General features: G+C 40.9%; 1 protein-coding gene across 3 annotated transcripts; it reads left to right on the top strand.

The window, feature by feature from the left end:
• Nucleotides 1–842: 842 nt before the first annotated feature.
• LOC125398787 (leukocyte-associated immunoglobulin-like receptor 1) lies at nucleotides 843–14,878 on the top strand. 3 transcript variants are annotated; one of them, XM_087909893.1, is made up of 5 exons: nucleotides 866–998; nucleotides 4,103–4,159; nucleotides 6,453–6,488; nucleotides 9,224–9,550; nucleotides 14,319–14,878. In XM_087909893.1, exons 1-5 carry the CDS (start codon nucleotides 965–967, stop codon nucleotides 14,426–14,428), a joined length of 564 nt encoding a protein of 187 aa, XP_087766019.1. In that variant the 5' UTR covers nucleotides 866–964; the 3' UTR covers nucleotides 14,429–14,878. The 3 variants fall into 3 exon arrangements, with proteins under 3 accessions (XP_087766032.1, XP_087766027.1, XP_087766019.1); XM_087909901.1 differs by lacking the exon at nucleotides 4,103–4,159 and having other exon boundaries at nucleotides 851–998; XM_087909906.1 differs by lacking the exons at nucleotides 4,103–4,159; nucleotides 6,453–6,488 and having other exon boundaries at nucleotides 843–998.
• The last annotated feature ends 7,976 nt before the right edge of the window (nucleotides 14,879–22,854 follow it).

Genomic DNA, 22,854 nt, shown 5'->3' with positions numbered 1-22,854 from the left:
TTGGGGCCCTGGGTTCCTGTTAAGAGCATGAAAAAATACAATTTCTCTACTCCTGGCAACATTTGTTATGTTTTAAAATTATCATCTGAGGCTAGAGGGATGGTTCAATGTTTAAGAGCATTAGCTGCTCTTCCAGAGGGCCCAGGTTCAATTCCCAACATCCACCTGATAACTCACAACTGTTTGCAACTCCAATTCCAGAGGAAGCAGCACCCTCTCACAGACACATAGACAGGTGAGACACCAATGCACATAAAATAAAAAATATGTTTTAAATATATCATCTGAGTCAGTGAGATAGGTCAGTGGGTAAAAATACATGCCCCCGAACCTGAAAAATCAAGTTCCATCCCCAATACCTATATAGTAGAATGAAAGAAACAATTTTGCCAAGTTGTCCTCTGGCTGCTACACACTCTGTAAAACACACACACACACACACACACACACACACACACACCCCAATATTATTTAATAATAAATGCCATTATCTGTAGCAGGGCACATTTAATGTGTCAAATACCTGTTTAAGCTCTTAAAAAGACCATAACATCAAATATTCAGGGAAGGCTTTATGGTTTTCATTTTAAACATTAGGAAATGTGAGCTTCTGGTGTTGAAATGCCTATCCGAAAGATCAATGGTCATTCATTTCTACAATAAGGACTGACGTGTAAATCTTATACTTCTGTGTCTCACATATTTATAGCAAGACGAACATGTTGAGAAATGAGTTTTGTTGCACCTGAACTCAGAGGCCTGCTGTATTTTTTAGAATCTGACCCCTTCTCAAAGAGTCAGGGACTGAAGGAAGAGTAGAGCGCTCAGAGGAGAAACCTCTTCCTCTTCGTATGAGGAAACTAATAGAGAAACCTTGTAATGAGCCCCAGCCCCCACATCCTGCCTCTTGTGTCCACTGCAGGGCTTCAGCTCCAGACCTGGTCAGACGGCTGAAGCTTGAGTCATGTCACTTCATTCTGAAACTGTGGTGACCCTCGGTGAGTCCTGGGACAAATGGAGGGATGGGGTAGGAGATTTGGGAAAGGAAGTCTATTTCCCACTCAGGCCTGAAACCAGCCTAGCAGATTCTGGAGCTACCTGGGAGCAGACTCTCTCCACCCTGACCCTTACTTGGGGTTTTCTAGCAGACTTATTGCTAGAAACAGAGATGGGGCATGTGGCCCAGTTCAGCTTTAAAAGGAGTGAGAAAGCCTGTTTGGAAGGGAAGATGACCTGAGGACATTTTTTGCCCCAGTGTTGGAGGTTGAGCTCAGAGCCTAATACATAAGTAAGCACAATATCACAGAATCGTATCTTCTAAATCCAAATACTCTTTTTATTTTTTAAAATCACAGGTGTTACATGCTATTGAGTACCCTTGTTCAGAAATTCTTTTATTCTTAAGAAATTTTTATTCGTTCTTTGAGAGTTCCTTACTTGACTCATAATGAACTCTCCCATGATTGACCCCTCTTCCCTACCCACCTAAATTTTGTCCCTCTTTTTTTAAAACCCTTTACTACCAATTTGTGCTACCCAAATATTCTTGAATTCATAGTCTAGCACTGGAGCATGGTTGACTTAAAAGGGACTGCACTGCTTCATTTTATTTTGATTTTTTAGAGACACTGTCTTACTGTGTAACTCTGGCTGTTCTAGAACTCACTATGGAGACCAGCCTGGATCAGGAATTTACAGAGATTCACCTGCCTCTGGCTCCCAAATGCTAACGGTGTGTTCCACTATGCCTGATTCCAGGGGCTACACTCTTAAAGAAAACTGACTCTCCCTCTTCCAGCAGCCAGCGATTCCCATTAGCTTCAAGGTTAAAACAGGGAGAATTTGCCTAAATTTCCCTTAAGTTCTGGGATTTTGTCTTGCTTGGTTTTACACAGGTCTTGTGCATGCTATGAGTTAATATGTGCAGCTACCCTCTGTGTTCAGGACACCCTGTAGTCCCTGAAGTCATCTACCGCTTCAGGCTTTAATGCTTTTTCCACCACCTCTTCCTAAACGACTTCTGAGTCTTGGGAGGAGGAGATGTATGGTGTGTATGTTCCCTTTAAGGTTCAGCATTCTGCAAACTTGGTCTCTACCCCTTGGTCAGTTATGTGTCTCTGTGTTAATTTACATCAATTGCACATAAAAGCTTCTCAGATGAGGGGTGCAGGATGTATTAATCCATGGGCATAATCTGAGTGTGGGATGCATTGATCCATGGGCATAATGAGGAATATATTTTTGCTGTTACATATATTTAAAATATCTTTTTGAGAATTTCATAGGTGCATTCAACATGGTTTGATCATATTCATCCCCTTTCTTGCCTGTAATCCACACCAATTCCCTCTCTCCCTCTACTTTGTGTCTCCTTTTTACAAGCAATAATCCAGTGAATATCATTTGTGCTGCTCATATACTCAAGGGCCTGGGGCTATCTGCTGGACCCTGGTCATACCCTTAGAGAAATTTGACTCTTCCCCAGAAGCCACCAACTTTCAATAGCTCCTCAGCTAAGAGTGGGGACCTTATGAACCTTTCTCCCATACATTTCAGCCCTCAGTTTACTTTTTCTCATTTTTTTCATTTATTTTATGGGCCTCTCATATAGTACATCCTGGCAGAAGTTTCCTCTTTCCATCCCTCCCATTTCCCCCACCTACCCTGTCTTCCCTAGATCCTCTGCTCCTCCAGTGTCCCTTCAGAAAAGAGCAGTTCTCACAGGGATATCAACCAAATATGGCATGACAAGATGCAATAAGACTAGGAGCAAACCCTCATATCAAGGCTTAACAAGACAACCTCGTAGGAGTCCTAAGGGCAGGCAAAAGAATCAGAGGCACATCAGCTCCTACTGTTAGGAGTTCCACAAAAACCCCAAGATAAGCAACCATAACATATATACAGAGGGCCGAGGGAGACCCATGCAGGTTCTGAGACTTCTGCTTCAGTCTCTGTGAGGCCCTATGAGCCCTGTTTAGTTGATTCTGTGGGCCATGTTCTCTTGGTGTCCTCAACCCTTCAGGCTCCTGCAATCCTTCTTCTCTTTGGGGTTCTCTGAGCTCCACCTAGTGTTTGACTGTGGGTCTCTGTATTTGCTCCAGTCATTTGCCAGAGGAAGTAAACAACTGGGCTAGGCTCTGAACTAACCCCATTTTACTTTTGGTTTTGAGACACGATCTCACTAAGATTTTCAGGCTGACTTCGAACTCACTTTGTAGCCCAAGTAATACTTGACTATGTGACTCAGTTGAGTAGCTGGGATGTTAAGTCTCTCTCTCCACCTTGGGGATATCTTAAGAGTTCTTTCACAAGAAGAAGGAGGACTATACTCTGACATTAACGTTGTAGGATGCTGCTTGTTCATTTTCCAGCTGCTCAGACTCTTCAAATAACCACAAAAAACCTATATTAATTAAATCACTGCTTGGTCAATCACTACAGCATATTCTTAGCAAGCTCTTATATATTAAATTAACCCATTTCTATTATTTTATATTTTACCATGAGGCTTGTATCCTGCCAGCAAGGTTCTCGCTAGCAGCTCATGTCTTTCCCTTCTGGTGGCTACATGACATTTCCTGTCTCTGCCTTATTTCTCCTAACATCAAGTTTAGTTTCCCCCCACCTACCTCTATTCTGCCCAGTACAGGCCCAAAATAGTTTCTTTATTAACCAATGGTATTCACAGCATACAGAGGGAATTTCACATCACATCTCTTGTTTAGTGTAAATAAAATGTAAGGTTTTAATTTTAACATAATAAAATTACATGTACAAAATGGGTATCAAGCAAGATTACATTTATTTCTACTTTATCTTTTATAATAATGAAGGAAAGCTATAATTATAACTATCTATTCTTCAACTCCATCAAAGACAACAGAAGGATAACAGGGAGTGCATTGTAAGCAACTTCCAAAACTCTAGAAACATCTTGCTGCCTGGACAGTCACTCAAAGTTCTCCTGTATCATTGGGGCATCCAATCTTCAGCCTACAGGCCCATAGTGTCCAGCAGACTTTTCGATGAAGCAGGAAATTTCAAAGACAGTTCTGCCTATATTGGCAGTTTGCCAATCACTTTCTTCTGTGTTCTGCAGAACATCTTGTGGACTTTTTTACGAAGCAGGAACCCCGAAAGACAATCTCACCTTCAGGCAAGTTCAGCAGTCATTTCTCTGTAGATCCTGCATGCCTGGTTAATATAGCATAACATCTATCAGTCTAGGCAAGAGCAGTTTCTTGCCCAAATGGATAACAACTCCATAAGGAGCTTCTTTGATGCCCATCAGCCTCTTGAAGTAGATTGGTGCTGCCAGGAATAGATGTGTCTCATTGTCATGAAAAGTCTAAGTTATTAAAACATTTTAAATGCCATATTCTGTAGCTCTTTGAAGTAGTTGAAGAATACCTGTCTATCTGAAATATATCTCTGTACATCTAGAAAACCTAGCTAACATGTCTACAAACCTGATTATTATAGATGATTCTCTATTAGCCTATGTTTCTTAATTATACATTACATTTTAAAATGAACAGTACTAACACAATACCTTAATCAAGAGCAGAAATATACATATAACAAAATTGACCTTATATTTTTATCAATAGATCAAGATCCGTACCAAAGCAAGTTATTCATATCTATAGAATATCTTTGTTTAAATGTAAACCAACATTTATAAACAATATTCAGGAATTTGGGCATAGTTTTCTCCAAACTGATTGCTGCTTTTTGTTGGGTGAAATATTTTGGGGGTGTTTATGGCAACCTTTCAGGGGCTCTTGGTCCATTAAACCACATTAGGCTGGAATTGATCCATAGGTTCTTATGTTCTATGAAAACAAAAGAAGAACCTCTTTTCCAAAGCAATAAATCTTTAGACCCAAATTCTGATGTCAGGATACCTTTAAAATACATTTGTTGGCTTAGCTTAGCAGTCCATACAATGAAATATCTCTCTGTACGTAGCTGCTTCACAGTCAAAAAATTTTAAAGAAAAAACAATAATATATATAGTTCAGACTTTCTATGTGTATTCCATCTTTACATGGCTCATTTTTTTGCATTCTATTACTTTTTCGACAAGTTTACTCTGTCTCTTTAAAGACTTTGTTTCATTTTTTAAAAAATTTACTTTTTCATTACTCTATATATTCTTTTTCTTCTTTCTCCCAAACCTAAATACATTTTTAAGCACAATGTGACCCATTTAGAGGTCTTTTTCATCTAAATCTGTCTTTATTGTGTATCTGTAATTATTTTCTGACCAGAACTACTTCTTAAAATGCTAAGTGGGCATGGCTAGGGCCAATATGGCCCAGCATGCTTGCTCTCCAGTCCAATGTGGTGGAGACTTGTTTGCTGCTTCTGAGAGCCATGCTCAGAGTCCCATTTTTAGGCACATGGCAGGTCTAGGTTACCATTAACCAAGTTGTAGCACTCTGCTCACAGACCTCATTGAAATGCTTCATAGCTGGACCTCCTGAAAGAGTCAAAGCCATTTGTGATGGTTGGTGAACCAGGAAACTGCTGTTTTGATTTTTTTTTAATTTATTAAAATTTACCACCTCCTTGCTTTAGGACAGTCCACCATGGGGATGGCTCACACTCACCTGTCTGGATGGAACTTCTCAGCACAGAAACCAAAACTGCTGTTTTGAAACTGAGGTGGTTTTTTTTGTTGTTGTTTTTTGGGGGTTTTTTGTTGTTGTTGTTGTTTTTTTTTTTTTTTTTTTTTGCTACTGCTGAATCAGGAAGACCTCTCTTAGAGGAATGATGCCTCTCCTTGCTTTTAGCAAACAGAACAAGAAGTTGCATGAAGCTCTGTTTGTGTGTGTGTGTGTGTGTGTGTGTGTGTGTGTGTGTGTGTGTGTGTGTATGAGTCCTTCTAAGCTTTCCCAGGTTTTACGTGTACATATTCAACCATGTTGGTGTGCCAGTTTGTTATAGGAGGCTGCTTGTTCGTCTCTCAGTCACCCCAACTCCTGAAATAACCAACAGAAACTGTATTAATTATATCACTGCCTGGTCAATCATTATATCATATTACTAGCAAGCTCTTATATATTAAATTAAACCTTCTCTATTATTTTATATTTCACCATGAGGTTCGTGGCATATTAGCAAGGGTCCAGCTAGCAGCTCATGCCTTTCCTCTCTGGCGGCTACATGGCATCTCCTGACTCCACCTTCCTTCTCCCAGCATTCAGTTTTAGTTTTCTCTGCTTATCTCTACTCTGCCTTGTGCAGACCCAAAATAGTTTCTTTATTAACCAATGATATTCACAGCATACAGAGGGGAATCCCACATCACATTAATATGGAAGAGGAATGACTGGGTAATCATGAGAGGCTGGATGTACCCACCAATATGTAGTCCTTCCTAGATTCTCATTGCTAAACAAGTCATGTGATGAGGATCTTTCTTAATGGGTTTTCTCTTTTAGTGCTGTGCCTGGGATGGACAGTTAATACTCAGCAAGGTGAGTCATGTCTTCAGTTCGGCTTTGGAGAGGATCATGTGCACCTGGGAGACCTGGAGAGAGATCCTTGAATATCCCCTGTAATCATAAACACTCCCAAATATGCAGACTTCTCCTCTCCCTTTTTCCACCTGTCTTCCTTTGTTTTCTTGGTTTAAAGTGTTTTTAATCGACAAATAACAATGGTATATATTCATGGGATGCAACCTGCTGTTTTGATGTGTGTTTATATTATAGTATGACTAAGTTAGGCTAAGTTTCAAGTCCATTACCTTTGATAATCATCATTTTTATTGTGAGAAAGTTATATATCTACCATTATAGGAATTTTTAAAGAAACTCTCATATATGTTATATCTTGAGAAATGCATTTCTCCTGCCTAAATGGAATTTCATATCTTTGATGAGCATCTTCTCCGTCTCCACCTATCCTATCCCTAGTCTCAGGTAACCAGCCATTCTTCTTTCATACTGTTTATCTCTGAGATGAATGCCTTTGTATTCAATTTATAAGTGAGATTCTGTGGTATTTGTTATTCTGTGATTGGTTTATTTCATTTTTACACCCCCAAATTCATCCTAGTTGCCATCAACAGCAGCATTTCCTTTCTGAAGGAAGACCACTATTCTAATATGTTTGGCACCCCATTTTCTTTATCTCTTCATCTAATGACTGACAGTAGCATGGATTCTATCTTTTCTCTGCTTGGAATCATGCTGCGAAGAATGTGGGGATGAGCTATCTCTATGACAAACTGTCTGCAAAGACAATTTCATTCAGCATGACCAAGCCTACAGCTGAGATATTTCTCCCTATATCCCAGATCTCTCTTAGGATCCCCTTGGAAAGGCATTGACAGTACTCAAAGGCAAAACATGAGAATTTGTACTTAATCTTACCTCTTCATCTTCCTATATATAATGTGTCACCAGGTCCTGATGGGTCCTTCCACTAAATTTGTAAGTCTGCTATTTAATTTAATTAGTTTGTTTGTTTCAAGACAGATTCTCACTAGGTATCCATGACTGGCCTGGAACTCACTCTGTAGACCAGACTGGCATAGAACACGCAGAGATACACCTGTTTCTGCCTTTCAAGTGTTGGTATTATATGCAAGAAACACCATACCCAGCCTCAAGTCTTTCTTCCTTCCTGCATAAATGTCTGCTAACTTCTTTGATGAGGGTTGAGAGCCATATTTACTAGTCAGAGGCTAGAATACTAAATGAGCAAGTCAGTCTGTGTCTGTGGGTGGCATGTGGCTTGGGCTCCATAGTTTATTTTGACACTGAATCAGACCACAGTGTTTTTCAGAGCTGGTGACTCTGACTTACCCCAGTTACATCCTGATCCCCCTTCCTATCAGGCTCAGTTGTCTCTAGGTTCTTCAACATTCTTCCATTTTCATTAAACATCCACTAACTCTGGGTTGTCTTACAAGATAAATTTTAATTTAATTTTTAAAATGACAAAAATTTCATGTGTTTACCATGTCTGTCTTTGTATTTTAAAATAAATTGGTATTGGAGGATGACCAGATCAAGCCAATTAGCATGAGATTTTCCCCACACATATATTTCCCTTTTTAATCAGCATTTGAATTTAGTCTCAGTGATGCTGATGGACATGAGGCTATGTATTAACTATCCTTCACATATCCCACTTGAACTACTTGAACTCTTGAACTATTCCTGAATCACAGGGTCTGTGTTCTCTTAGTGGCAATTCACACAGTTTGGTCAATGTTTGATTCTCCATGTTCCTGCCTGCTAGGTGCAGGGAGTTTATTTCTGTCTCTTCAGGTTTCCGTGCAAGTATCTCTTCTGTGTCACCTCAGGGAGTACACCTCTGATCTCACCTGTCTCTTGAGATTCCTATGCTCACTCCTTACATTCATCATGATCTTTCTGCCACCTTCTCAGACAATTATTCTCTCAAATCGGCATTCCCTCCCACAATTTGCCTTCAAATGGAAGAGATTGTGTTTGTTGTATGCGTGAAATCATAGAAGCACAGAAGGCATCCCTAGGAGATGAATAAGATATTATAAACATATGAAGAATAAGTGAAGAAAGGAGATAGGATTAGGAACTGTTTGTCTAAGGGCACAAAATCTCATTACACATATATAAGGGCAGGAAGTCAGTTATGCAGCATGGTTAGCAACTATGTGTTCAAAAATTCGTCACAAAAAAAGTAAGTTTGTGAGTTTATCTATAAAGATTAATTTGATCCAGCTGTCCCACAAGGTACAAAACATCACCTTGAACATGGTAAGTGTGAGCGTTTCAAATTTGTCTCTTGACATAAGTATAATTATCTGTGATTTTTATGGGATGCCCTTACATTCAGACAGTTTGAAGCAGGTGAGATTTTCTAATAACATCCTGGAAAGAAGGTGAAGATAAAGGAAGAAAAAGCACAGGTCCCTGGAATAAGGCAGTTCTTAGGGAGGCAGTGGGCTCTGTAACAGACAAGTCCAGTCTGTGATGTTCTGAGATTTCTTTGGATGAATCATTGCTAGACCCACCACATGCTCAGACTTAGGTTCCTTAATGTCATGTGGTGGGCATTCATAAGCATGTAGAAAGTGAGGATGTTATAAAGCTTCACTTTGATCATAGAGAACTCTAAATTTAGTAAGAGTACAAAATGGTGTGTCTCAATTGGTTTTGTGTTGTGACAAAGTCTTCACTGTGTGCAGTGAGATTCCTGCTTTCTCTCTCTCTCCTAGAATCTCTGCCAAGACCTTCCATTTTGGCTGATCCAGGCCTTGTGATTCCCCAAGGAAATTCTGTAAAGTTTATATGCACAAGCCCTAGTGGATATGATATGTTCCGCCTGGAGAAGCACAGCACATATATAATGAATAAGAAGAATGATTTTCCTCCTAAAAAACAGGCTATATTCCAGCTTGGCCCAGTAAATGAAGACACTGCTGGATCTATCAGTGTCTCTATCAGTGTCTCTATCAGGTCCCCACGCAGTGAGCCTTTGGAGCTGAAAGTGACCAATGAAGATGTCCCCCACACGTCTGACCCAGTCCCAGGAGTGACCTCAGGTTTGTTTCTAGGTCTCTGGACTGTAATCCTAGCTTCTCCCTTGCCTCAACTTTCCCTGTTGTCTCCTAATCCTAATGCTCCCTTTTACCACCTCCTTCAGCACAGATCTCATCTACCCTTAAACCCCAGATTTCAGGAGCTTTATTCTTAGCAGACACCATGAATGACTGGATACAGTCTTACTGGTAGATCACTGAGTTGCTCCTGATGATTGATTATTGACTAAGCTCCATCAGTGGTGGGAGTAGATTTCTCTCAAGGTGATGCATGTTTTTACTTACTCTGAGCATGGTGATTTATCCTGGTTTCCCACTGAGTTCAAGCCTGTGGTGACTGCAGAAATATATCTCCTCTGGAGTATTACCATCTTACTAGGCAAGTAATGTGGTCCAGAGAGGGTTGGTGAACAGGCCTGGATTATTCTTTTGTGGGTTCTTTCATATGAAATAGCCTGTGTGAGGCCGGGCCCCAAAATGTCTGGAATCAGGGTACAGAAAGTTCTAGTCCAAGACCATGTCTTCCCACATCTTCCTAGGAGCTGGTCAGTGCTCATTCTGTGAGGCCAAGCAGAGTGAGTGAGGATCCAGGAATAGAAGGAAGGACCAGTATCCAACAGGATGATTTAGGAGGGGCTCTGCCATGTTTTCTATTTTCCCTGTTCTGTCATTTCAGGTCTTTCTCATGGTCTGTGGCTGAGTGATGGAGCCAATCACCCATTTTATATCATACTTAGGATGGAGAAGGAGCCTACATAGCTCTTCTCATCAGCTCCCAGTCTTTCACCCTGTCTCACTGCTGGTGTTGTAGTTTATTACAGGTTATATGCTGGGTTGATGTTCTGATTTTGGAGACAGCCATCAAGGTGTCATTAATAATATTTTTTTTCCTTCCTTCCTTCCTTCCTTCCTTCCTTCCTTCCTTCCTTCCTTCCTTCCTTCTTTCCTTCTTTCCTTCTTTCTTTCCTGTAACATGAAAGGCCCTGTTTGTTTGGGGGTATCTGTACTGCCCGGCCCCCCAACTGTTTAGTCCCAAAGTAAAATCACACACAGATCTTTGCAAGTTATAATGCTGATTGGCCTGTTAGGTCAGGCTTCTTACTGGCTAACTCTCACATATTGATTAACCCATTTTTCTGATCTATGTTAGCAATGTGGCTCCGTACCTTTTACAGTGGGGCAGCTCACATCCTGCTGCTTTGGTGGTCTGGGCAGGAGTTGGAGGAATCAGCTTCCTCCTTCCCAGAATTCTCCTGCTCTCCTTGCATCATTTCCACTTCCTGTCTGGTTTTCCTGCCTATACCTCCTGCTTGGCCAATCAGCGTTTTATTTAAAACATGATTGACAGAATGCAGACAATTCTCCCGCACCACTTCCCCCTCTTTTTTTAAAAAACAAAGGAAAATATCCATAGTCCATTTTTTGGGAATGTGGGCGTAGTATTCCAGGCTACTTCCAGGTGGTTGGGGGTGCTGGTAATCTTATAGGGACCTAAAGAAAATTTAGAATTATGATCAAGTTCTGACTGAAGTATCCTGTGAGTCTTGATCATCTCAGGCAGCAGTCTTGAACCTGTTCTGGATGAAGAACGCTGATATCGGGCCATCTGTTCCTGCCGGAGATTTCTCAGGTGGTCTCCCTTGATCAAAGATGATTTTTCGTAACTCAGTATAAATCCACAGCCTCTCATTTTCTGTGGAAACAAAAGCAAAATCTCTTCTCCAAAGTAATATACCTTTCGACTTCAATTTTGAAGCCAAGGTATTTTCAAAATACCTATCTTGGATTAATTCTGCAGCATTTATAAGCAAGTATCTTTTGCAGCTGTTGCTTCTTCCTCAGCATTCAAACAATTTAAAGAAAGCATAATAGCAAACAGTATCAAGATTCTCTGTACATTTTCCATCTTTATGCAGCTTTATTTTAACCTCTATTTCTTTTATTTTCACTTTTCACTTTTGGCTTTTTGAGACAGGTTCTCTGCATATCTTTGTCCTGGAACTCCCTCTGTAGATCAGGTTATCCTTGAACTCCCAGAGATCCGACTGTCTCTGCCTCCCAGGCTACTCCTTCTTTCTTTTCTTTTTTTAACTCTGAGAACTTTAACATTTAGCCTGTATATATTTTTAACACAATGTAAACCATTTAGAGGTTTTCTTACTCTTTGAATCTCTCTTTACTGTATATCTCTCTTTTTCTGACCACATGGGTCTCTAATTTGCTAAGGAATATGGAGAAAACAACAGCCAAAAACTCTTAAGGTGTTTCCAGGTCCTTGCCAGGAAGCAAGCTGCAACAGTGTTTTCACAGTCTGGACTGCCTGCTTGAAAGAGTCAGAGTTTTCCCTGACAGAATGGCCCAGAAAGCCGACATTTTAAAACAGCGTAGCTTTTTTCCTGCCATGGCTAAAAACCGAAAAGCTTTACTCTAGTCTTTCCCAAGCTTTCTCAGACTTTCTGTGAATGCAGTTATCCATGTTGGGCACCATTCTGTAACATGAAAGGCCTTGTTTGTTTGAGGGTTTCTGTCCTGCCCGGTCCCCCAGCTATTTAGTCCCAAAGTAAAATCACACACAGATCCCTGTAAGTTATAATGCTGATTGGTGCGTTAGGTCAGGCTTCTTACTGGCTAACTCTCACATATTGATTAACCCATTTTTCTGATCTGATCTATGTTAGCAATGTGGCTCAGTTCCTTTTTCAGTGGGGCAGCTCACATCCTGCTGCTTTGGTGGTCTGGGCAGGAGTTGGAGGAATCAGCTTCCTCCTTCCCAGAATTCTCCTGCTCTCCTTGCATCATTTCCACTTCCTGTCTAGTTTTCCCACCTATACCTCCTGCCTGGCCAATCAGCATTTTATTTAAAACTAGATTGACAGAATACAGACAATTCTCCCGCACCACTTTCCTTCCTTCTTTTGATTTTCGTAGTTGTTTTATTTTGAGATAAGATCTCTCTATATAACCCTGAATGTCCTGAAAGTTGTTACATAAAGCAGGCTGGCCTTGAACTCAAAGAGCTTCTTCTGAGTTCTGGGATTAAAGGCATACCCTCACCATACCCAGCGACCCTACTATTTTAAATATGAAGAAAATTAACATTCTTGGTCAAGGATACCAAGATCTGAAGACTCCAGGAGAGAAGCAGTTCCAGCAGCGACACCCCAGACCTCAGTTTTCCATGAGTCTATGCTGCCCTCTTGTGGTTTGAGCTTCATTACATTTTTTTAAATTTCTTTTTTTAATTTAATTTAATTTTTAAACCAAAACCAATCTTTTTCCATTTTACATACCAATCCCAGTTCTCACTCCATTCTCTCCACCTTTCCCCCACTTCACCCCCATCCACTTCTCAGAGAGTGTAAGACATTGCTTTGAGTGAGGACCAAGGCCCTCCCTGCCATATTTGGGCTGAGCAAGGTATCCATTCAAAGAAAATGGGTTCCAAAAAGTAAATTCTGGTCCCACAGAAAATGACCTCAGAGTTCAACTCAGCCATACAACTGCCACACACATTTAGAGGGCCTAGTTGGTCCTAGTTACAAGGATCCATCCTTCCCTGTCCAACCGGAGTTGGTGAGCTCCCATTAGCTCTGGTAGGATGTCTCAGTGGGTATCCCAATCATGGTCTTGACCTCTTTGCTCATATTCTCACTCCAGTCCCCCACTTGAACTGGACTTTGGGAGCCCAGCCTAGTGCTCTGATGTGGATCTCTGCCTCTGCTTCTACCTCATCACTTATGGTGATATTTAAGATAGTCATCAATCTGACTACAGGGCAAGGCTAGCTTGGGCATCTTCTCCACTATTGCTTAGGGTCTTAACTGGGGTCATCCTTGTGCTGATTCCTGGGAATTTCTCTGTGCCAAGTTTCTTGTTAACCCCATATTGGGTCCCTCAATCAAAATATCTCTCTTCTTGCTCTCTCTGTTCTTCCCCCATCTTGACTATCCCATTCCCTCAAGTTCTCCTCCCCTCTCCACTCCTCCTCTTCTCCTCTCCTTTTTGGGGGTTACATGATCTAAGTTGATGAGGAAGACTGATTCTGCCAGTGCAAGTAGCAAGGCTTCTGGAAGGCAGGACAGAAATTGTATATAAGGAGAACAATTTCCTTCTTTGAGAGAAGTAGGGAGGGACTGATAGAGGGATGGAGAAAGGGAGGTTAGAAAAAGAGGGAGGTAAGGAGGCAAGGAGAGAAGTCTCTCAGAAAAGAAAAAGGAGGAATTGATGGGTGAAAAAGTGGTTTGGGGTGAGACTATACGGTTACCCCACTGTATACACTGAGCTCTTGTTCTGTGCCATAAATGGACCACAGGAGGTGCAGCATGGTTGTAAAAGAGAAGAAGACATTGTATCAGGTCCATCTTGGTGTTTTTAAACTGGGCAGTTCAAAAGCTCTTCCCATCAGCACATGCCCAGTAGAGTCTCAGTACATTTGCGTCTTCAGACAATGGAGACCCAGCTCATAATAGGGATATTTGAAGGTCACGACCTCTATCTTTTGTTAAAGAAGTGGGAAGCATGGAGGGCCAGTTTGTTAAGATCAGCCCAAATGAAAGAAGAAACTTCACACTCCTTCATCCCTTTCTTCTGAGTCCTGGTAGACATTGTTAAATTGACTGCTTTCTTTTAGAATCAGTTCTCCCACAGGTAAGGGACATTTGTAATGATGACTTCTAACCCCAAAATGTATCAATAACTACTGTTTCAGGGTTCCTAGGCTGGGTACCATTTACCAGAGAATGACTACTCACTCTTGTCTTTTCCTTTTCAGTCCTTACCCTCCAGAGTTACAAGGTGTGGAATGGTGTCCGCATGGCCCTGGCTGGCGTAGTCTTTCTTGTCCTGGGGGCAATCATTGGAGAAGCTTGGTACAACCAATAAAAGTCTATGGATAGTTTCAGAACCCAGGAGCACACAACCAAGGGGACTGAGTTTCGTCTTTGTGTCCAAGAAAACCATATTGGCCTATGAGCTCCATGGATCTAGACTGTTGTCAAAAACTAGTCTCCAATTCTTATGACACATGCTATTCTTTATTTAGAGTCAGGCATTTGTATTGATGATTTAATTAAATATGGTTTCATAGTCAGGCACCTCTTGCATCTTTTTCCTGGATCTTTCTTGCCCTTTAGCTCTTTTTCCATCCATTAACTTCTTGCCTATGTTGGTCCTTAAAGATAAAGTGAGTTTCATGTTATATATAGATTTTGCTATTTAAAAACTGTGGGTTTGATTCCTCCATTGCTGGTGGGAGTGCAAACTTGTACAACCACTTTGGAAATCAATGTGGCAGTTTCTCAGAATAATTGGGAATAACTATACTTCAGAATATAGCTATATCATTCTTGGACGTATACCCAAAGGATGCTCAATCACACCACAAGGACACTGGCCCAAATATGTTCATAGAAGCTTTATTTCTAATACCCAGAACCTAGAAACAATCTAGATGTCTCTCAACATATGAGTGAATAAAGAAAATGTGGTACATTTACATGATGGAGGATTACCCAGCTCTTAAAACAATGACACCAGGAAATTTTAAGGCAAATTGATAAAACCAGAAAAATATCATTCTGAGTGAGAAAAACCAGACTCATAAACATAAACATGGTATGTACTCACTCATAAGTGGATAGTAACTGTAATGTAAAGGATAACCTTGCTACAAATTACAGACTCAGAGAGATCAGGTAACAGGGAAGGCCCAAGGTGGATGTGTGAATCTCCCTGGGGAAAGGAAAAAGAGGAGGTTTCCTGGGCAGATTAAGGGCAGGTGGGGATGGGAACTTTAGGTATCAGGCTGTGGGTAGTTGAAAAGGAAGAGTACTGAAAGAGATGTTTGGAAATGAGGAATTTTCAGGTTCAGGTAGAAGCTTGATGCAAGACAGACTCCCAGGAATCTACAAGGATGATCCCAGAAATAGTAGAGAGGATGCTAGAACTGGCTATCCCCGGTGATCAGATTGATGAATACCATAGTTATTTTGTCAGACAGCCTTCATCCAATAAATGATGGAAACAGTTGCAGGGACTCACAACCAAACATTAGGCCAAGCACAGAAAATCCAGCTGAAAAGAGGGAGGAAGAAATATAGGAGTCAAAGGAGTCAAGTGCATCATGAGACAACCCAGAGAAACAATCAGCCTGGCAGTCACAGGGAGCCTGCTTGGGATCAAACTAAGTCCTCCACATGTATGTGACAGTTGTGTAGCTTGGTCTATTTGTGGTACTGCTAACAATGGGAACAGGGGCTGTCCCCAACCTATTCCCCACAGTGGATTGTCCTTCCCAGTCTAAATACAAAAAAAGGAGCTTAGTCTTAGGGCAGCTTGATATGTCATGCTTTGTTGATAACTATTAGAGGCTAACCCCTTTTTCAACAGAAACAGAGGAGGAGTGGATTGGAGGGGTAGAGGAGAAATAGAAGGAGGGAAAGGCAGGAGAGGAGGGAGGGGAAACTGCAACCAGGATGTAAAATAAAAAATAAATTAAATTTAAAAAAAAGAAAAGCAACATATGTTTTGCAAAGAACTACAGGCAAAGAAGGTGAGAGTGGGAGAAATGGTCTTCTCCATGGGGGACCACATCTGTTAAAATAAAACCCTTCTGACAAGCATGGTGGCAAACATCTTTAATCCTAGCACACGAGAGTCAGAATTAGGCAGATCTCTGTGTATTCAAGGCTATCCAGATCCAAATAGTGAGTTTTAGGACAACCAGGACTACACAGAGAGGCTCTGTCTTTTAAAAAGAAAAGAAATACCACCCCCAAAATGGAAAACCCATCTGTTAGTGTAGATAAGTTTAGGCATCAGCTCATCAATCTTTTGTCCAGCATTTGGTATTGTCTTCTTATACCTGAAGGAAATCAAGAACTTAACTCTCTAAATTGGTAGTATAGGGATCATGGGAGAGGGTAGAAGGGGAGGGGAGAGGAAGGAAGTGGAGCAGAGAAAAATATATATACCAATAGAAACAATTTAAAAACTTTAAATATAACTTTGAGCAGTGTCTGATACAATGGGAAACCCATGACTGGTGCTGCTGATTGTCCATTAATACATTTATCTCGATAGCTGGGGCCAATATGTGAAGCTGCTTCACATTTATGAATAATGATGTTTTGCCAGATCATTATAATGTACTGCAATATGGCAGATGTCAAAATAGTCTCTATAGTGAATGTTTTTAATAGATCACATCTTAGGACAGGTGTCTGCCACATGGGAGAGACGAAAAAGAATCATTTCCTCTACAAGGTCAGCAGAGGCAGCACAGTTACAGCACAGCACTCCATACCCAATAAGACAAAACTCACCATGGAACTTTCACTACAAGCCAAGCAGCAACCTTTAGAAAAGCCATATTGCAAGGTATATCACTAAATAGAAACAACTCAGTAAATGTATTTTCATAAAGGAAAAAAAAAGAACTTAACTCTCATGTTGAAATATACTCTGAAACTACCATCACCAGTTGTAGCAATTGTAACTCCCGTGATGACTTGGTGGCTTTTATTGTGATATTATGAATTTTATCTTTCCATAGCTTAGATTTAAAAGTGTTTTAAATGTTATCAGTATCAACATTCCTGATTCTGCTTGGTTTTACTTGAATAAAATACCTTTTGTGATCTTGGTGTGGGAGGCCCTTCTGTCTATGTGTTGCTTTTTTGGCTAATGAATAAAGCACTGCTTTGAGCCTATGGCAAGGGCAGAACAGAACTAAGCAGGAAAAGCTAGGCTGTATGCTGGGAGAAAGAAGGGTGGAGTCAGAGAGAAGCCATGAAGGTGCCCAAGATAGACACTGGGAACTTTACCTGTTAAGCCACAGCCATGTGGTGATATTCAGATGAATAGAAATGGGTTAAATTCATAGGTAAGAGTTAGCCAATATAAAGATAGAGCTAATGGGTCAAGCAGTGATTTAATTGATATAGTTTCTGTGTGATTATTTCAGGTCAAAGCTAGGTGGGTGGCCGGGAACCAACAAGCAGCCTCCACTACAGGATCCCTTTCTGCTTGGTTTATTTTTCAGGGTAAAGAGAGTCTCTCATCTCTTCTATCTGAGTCTTTAAATCCATTTATACCCTCTCTGACTTTTGGGTTTATGACTCAATTAATTTACCTCTATAGTTGAGGGACTTGAGAGATGGCTAACTTTTTAAGAATACTGGCTGCTTTCCAAGAGAATATGGGGTTTGATTCTCTAGACATCAAAAGCAGCTTAAACCTTTCTGTAACCCCAGTTCCATGGATGTGGTTCCCTCCTCTTGTCTCAATAGACATGAGGCACATATGTGGTTCATAGAAAAACACACATATGTGCAGTACAAAAAATTAAATTGAATTAAAAAATGTCTGTTGGTAGGCTGGTATGGTGTTCTAGTGGTTAAGTGCACTTGTTGCTTTTCAAGAGGACTTGAGTTGGGTTCCTAGCACCCACGTTATGTTGCTAACCACTGTCTTTAACTACAGTTGCATAGGAATTTGATACATTCTTTTTGTCTTCTCACTAAGACAATGACAGCATAGGACACCTTTGCAAATTCTTCATTGTGGAAAGTAAAGAAACAAAGCCCTGTTTTGACCCACTCAACTCTAAGCATACTTACGAATTAAGATATATATTAGGACATCCATGAATATCACTTCGAACAATGCTGCATATATCATTTGGCTTGACATTATTGCTGGAATTACATCACTGTGAATTATTTACATAATCCAGCCCTCTGGAGGTGAAGAAGGAAAATTAAGAATGTTAAGGTCATCTGAAATGTACAACAATTTGAAGCCAGTATGGACTGAATGAAAACTAGTTTCAAAAATAAAACATAACAAAAAGAAGACCAATATATTCACATGATTTTTTTTATTGAACATTTCCCATGGGCTTAAAGGTAAATCCCCAGAATATGTGAGTCAGTCTGTGAGGTGGATCCAGAGGATGCTGGTTTGATTTTATTTCTTGGTTCAGCTGATACTTTACCTTGCTGAGTAACTACCCCTCAAGTCTGTCCTGACATCTGCTCAGGCTTGGGGACACTCCTTTATCCAATGTGGTCTCATCATTAGCCAATTTAATATTGACTTGACATTGAGACTTACCTCCCCCTGTCTCCTATATACTGTGATGTAGAAAACTAAAGCTAAATTATCCATTATCTTGTCTGTCTTCATCAGTGTGAGATGTGTGAGTCTAGGAAAAAAAATTTCAGATTAGCAATGCCAGTTAACAAAGCTCACATGGTGATGGCTCAACAGGAAGTGATGACTGCATGAATGATGGAATGAAATATAACTGTTTTGCTAAGATTTGGGAGAGAAAGCACTTGGCACAACCTTTAAAGATGCAGTGTAAAGCAACTGACAGAAGTGTTTCCATGTGAGCAGCACAATGAAATGCTCAGTGTATCTCTGCTGCTCTGTATCCTTTCTGTGGCATCAATCTGCATCTTCTATGAGTTATTCTCATGGTTGGGAAGGTGTCAGGACATGATGATGATGCCACAATCATGTGTGGAGGTATGGGCTAAAAGGATGAAGGAGAGTTCATAGAGAGGCTCTGAGAGGACCAGACTGTTGTCATTCTTCCTGGGAAGGGACTGAGGAACAAAGAAAGTGCATTTCCAGCCATTTCCTGGGTGATGATTTAAATGAAAATGACCTGTATGGGCTTCAGTGTTAATAATCAGTTAGTAGAACTGTTTGGAAAGGATTAGCAGGTGGGCCTTGTTGGAGGAGTTGTGTCAGTGGGGGTTGTATTTGGGGCTTCAAAGACCCATGCCAGGCCCATTGTTTTTCTGCCTGAAACTTATGGATCAGATGTGAGATCTCAGCTACTTCTCTGGCACCATGCCCGTCTACTACTACACTCCCTGCCATGATGATTGTGGGCTAACCCTCTGAAACTGTAAGCCAGTGTCCAATTAAATTATTTCTTTAATGATAATTGCCTTGTGTCCCAACCAGGAAAGCAGGAAGGCTAATTGCAGATCTTTATCTCCCCCTCTTCTCCTTCAAATCTAGTCTCCTAGTCTGATCCCCTGCTCTGTAGTAGAGCACCAGCTGTGCCTTCCACTCCTCTCTGCCTCTATGTTCAGTGGATCACACAAATTTTCTCTCCCAATTTTCTTCCCCATTCATCGTGTTATCACAGGCCCCAACTCAAGCAGGCATTCTCTGGAAACCCATCAACCAATCCTGACAGAGAATTAAGTAGGCTATTGAAGCAGGTGGACAAGCTTCAGAACTTCACTTTTCTTCTTTTCCTTCAAATTAATGCTCCAGTCTCATTCAGAGTTCTGTAACAGACTACTTGTTGTACCTCAAACTCTGGACCCATTCCCAGGGAACTAAGCCAATCCTGGTGGAACACCATGTTTTTCTCCCTGTTGTAGACCCTTTGAGTCTCTTGCCTACCACAGCTCATCCACATTCCAGTATCAATTTCCAATACTCAGAAACACATTTTACCTAGAACTTCCAGTGGCCACACCTGAAAATATCCCAGGAGAATTCCCCACCAGACAATAAGAAAGCTACTGCTTCTCCTAAGAACCAGTGAGAGAAACAGATAGCAAGGAAAGAAACACCTACCCAACAAAGACAAGATCAGATATCATCCCCTAGAATTACAATCATCTTAAACCTAGATAATTTGACAGCATAAAAACACAATCAATAACAGATAGAACAATATATCTCTACTAGAATCCAGCAACCACACTATTCAAATATTCAGATCCTGAATATTCACCATAGTTGAATAACAAGAAAAAGTCCTTAGAGCAGTCTTTATGAATATGGTAGAGGTCTTTAAGAGGGAATTGAATATATCCCTTAAAGAATATAAAAACAAAAAGAGTAGAAGGGAATCAATAAAAGAGTTCAAGACCTGAAAGTGGAAGATGAGTCAGTAATAAGATATAAAACTTAGGGGAATTTAGGAAAGTATAATTTAGGAGCTCAAACAGGAATCTCAGAGGCAGGCTTCAACAATAGAATAGAAGAGAAAGGAGAAAAGACATTGAAGCAGGACAGAAAAATGGATGTTTCGGCATAAGACAATGTAAAATCTAAAAAACTCCTGGCAGAGATTATCAAGGAAATCTGGGACACTATGAAAATACCAAACCTAAGAAGAATAGGAATAGAGGAAAGCCATGGCCCTATAGTGGACAGGATCTGGGTTGACATCTGTGGCTCCTGCTGCCACCAAAGGCCTTGTGGATGCCCAGCATCAGATCAGTCATCTGAGTTCATCTTGGTGTCTGAGAGCCACACTGCAGCCAGTGTCTTACAGATCTGAGTGGCCTGCACTGCTACTCAACACCACGGTGACATCTGGGCCAGGACTGAAGGTGAGGACCATGTCTTGGTCTGTGGTTCTACTGCAGCAACGGTTTGTGTTGATGTCTGAGGCTCCTATTACCATCAAATTCTATGTGGATGCCTGGCATCTATGATTGGTATCTGAGGGCCCTGCTGCCTCTAGAGAGGTGCCAATCTGAGTGGACTTCACTGCCACAATAGTAACATTCAGACTTGGCTGTTGCTGAGAACCTTGTCTGGGTCTGTGGTCCTACTGCAGCTGGGGACTGTGTTGAAGTCTGAGGCCCGTGTTGCCACCAAAGGTCATACAGAAGCCCGAGGTTGGGACTGTAACCTGTGGCCTTCTTGGTATTCAGGAGCCATACCACCAGCAGAGCCATCCTGATCTGAGTTGTTAGTGCATATACTTGGAGTCAGAATGTTGCTGGGGCTGAGCTGCAGCTGAGGGCCATTTCTGTGTCTGTGGTCTAGCTTCAGCTGGGGTCTGTGTTGATGTCTGTGACCTGTGTCACCTCAGGGGGACATAAGAACCATGTGTAATGAACCAGGGGGCCATGCTTAGCTGGCCTGCCCTTCATTGCCCCTGGGAATGATAGCCCTGCCTTGTTGGACACTGCAGTAATAGAATTGACCCTGATCCTCACTCAAGAACTGGCCCCTGCACTTGTGAGAGATGGTCCCACCCCTTACCACAGTTGAAAGAGAACTGACCCTGATGGTATTGGCTCCACTACCTCATCTGAGGTTTGTTGCCCCAGCGTCTCAGATTGACCAGCTGGGCTGACACCCAGACCGACACAACTGAATTCCCACAGCTGCCCTGAGTCACAGAGATCCTCCAGCTATTGTTCCACAGGACCAGCCCCTTCAGAAGCTCAATCACGTCCTAGATGGGGTACAGTGATGATGGTGTATCAGAAACCAGAGGCTTTGAACCAGACCAGGGACTTATTGCAACGAACATTGTTAGCAAAGCTGATTTGACAAAACCATAAACTATGTGACACACTGCTCCCAGTTCCACCAGGATGAATGAAGAGGTGTTGGGGAGGTGGGAAAGAAGAAGAAATAAAGGGTGTTTTGTTTTGTTTTGTTTTGTTGTTATTTTTCTTTGTTTGCTTGCTTTGTTTTGTTTTGGTTTGATTTTTAAAAATAATTTGTTTTGCAAGTGCTGCAAGGGTGAGGGGTGAAAGAGGATATGGAGGGACTGGGAGATGAGCAGAATTAGGTTGCATGATGTCAGATTCCCAAAGAATCAATAAATGAATTATGTTTTTAAAAAGGAATAGAGAAAAGAGAAGAAACTCAGGTCAAATGTCCAGAAATTATTTTCAACAAAATCAAAGAAAATTTTCCTAACCTAAAGAAGGAGATAGGGTAAGACACTTTAACAACAGAAAGACCATCCAGACAAATACTAAACAAAAAAAAAATGCTGGATCACATAGTTGTTATAAATCAAAAGAACGTAACTGATATATACAGAACATATCACCAAAACACAAAACAGTATACCTTTTTCTCAGCACTTCATAGAAACTCATCTAAAATTGACAATATAATTAGACAAAAAAGCAAGTCTTACCAGATATAAGGAAAAAGAAACAACAGCTGGCAGCCTGTCTAGCCACCACTAAATAGAGCTGGAGATCAACAAAAGAAAGTCTACAAACTTATGGAAATTGAACAACTCTCTGTTGAATGAAAAATGAGTCAGCATAGGAATGGAAGAAACTCTAGAATTGAATGAAAATGAGTATACAACATGATGGAGGCTGTAATAAGAGGCAAGTTCACAGGACTAGGTGCTTACATAAAAATCCAGAGATCTCATGCTAGTAACTTAGCAGCATACATGAGAGTTCTATAAGAAAAAAGAAATCACATCTAAAGAGAATAGACAGCAAGAATAATCAAACCAGGTGTGAAATCAATAAAATAGAAACATGCAAAAATAAATAAAACGA

The sequence above is a fragment of the Myodes glareolus genome, chromosome 1, assembly GCF_982192425.1.
Source record: "Myodes glareolus chromosome 1, mMyoGla1.1, whole genome shotgun sequence".
Lineage (NCBI taxonomy): Eukaryota > Metazoa > Chordata > Mammalia > Rodentia > Cricetidae > Myodes > Myodes glareolus.
The sequence above is the reverse complement of the archived record's forward strand: the minus strand, read 5'-3'. Positions and strand labels throughout refer to the sequence as shown.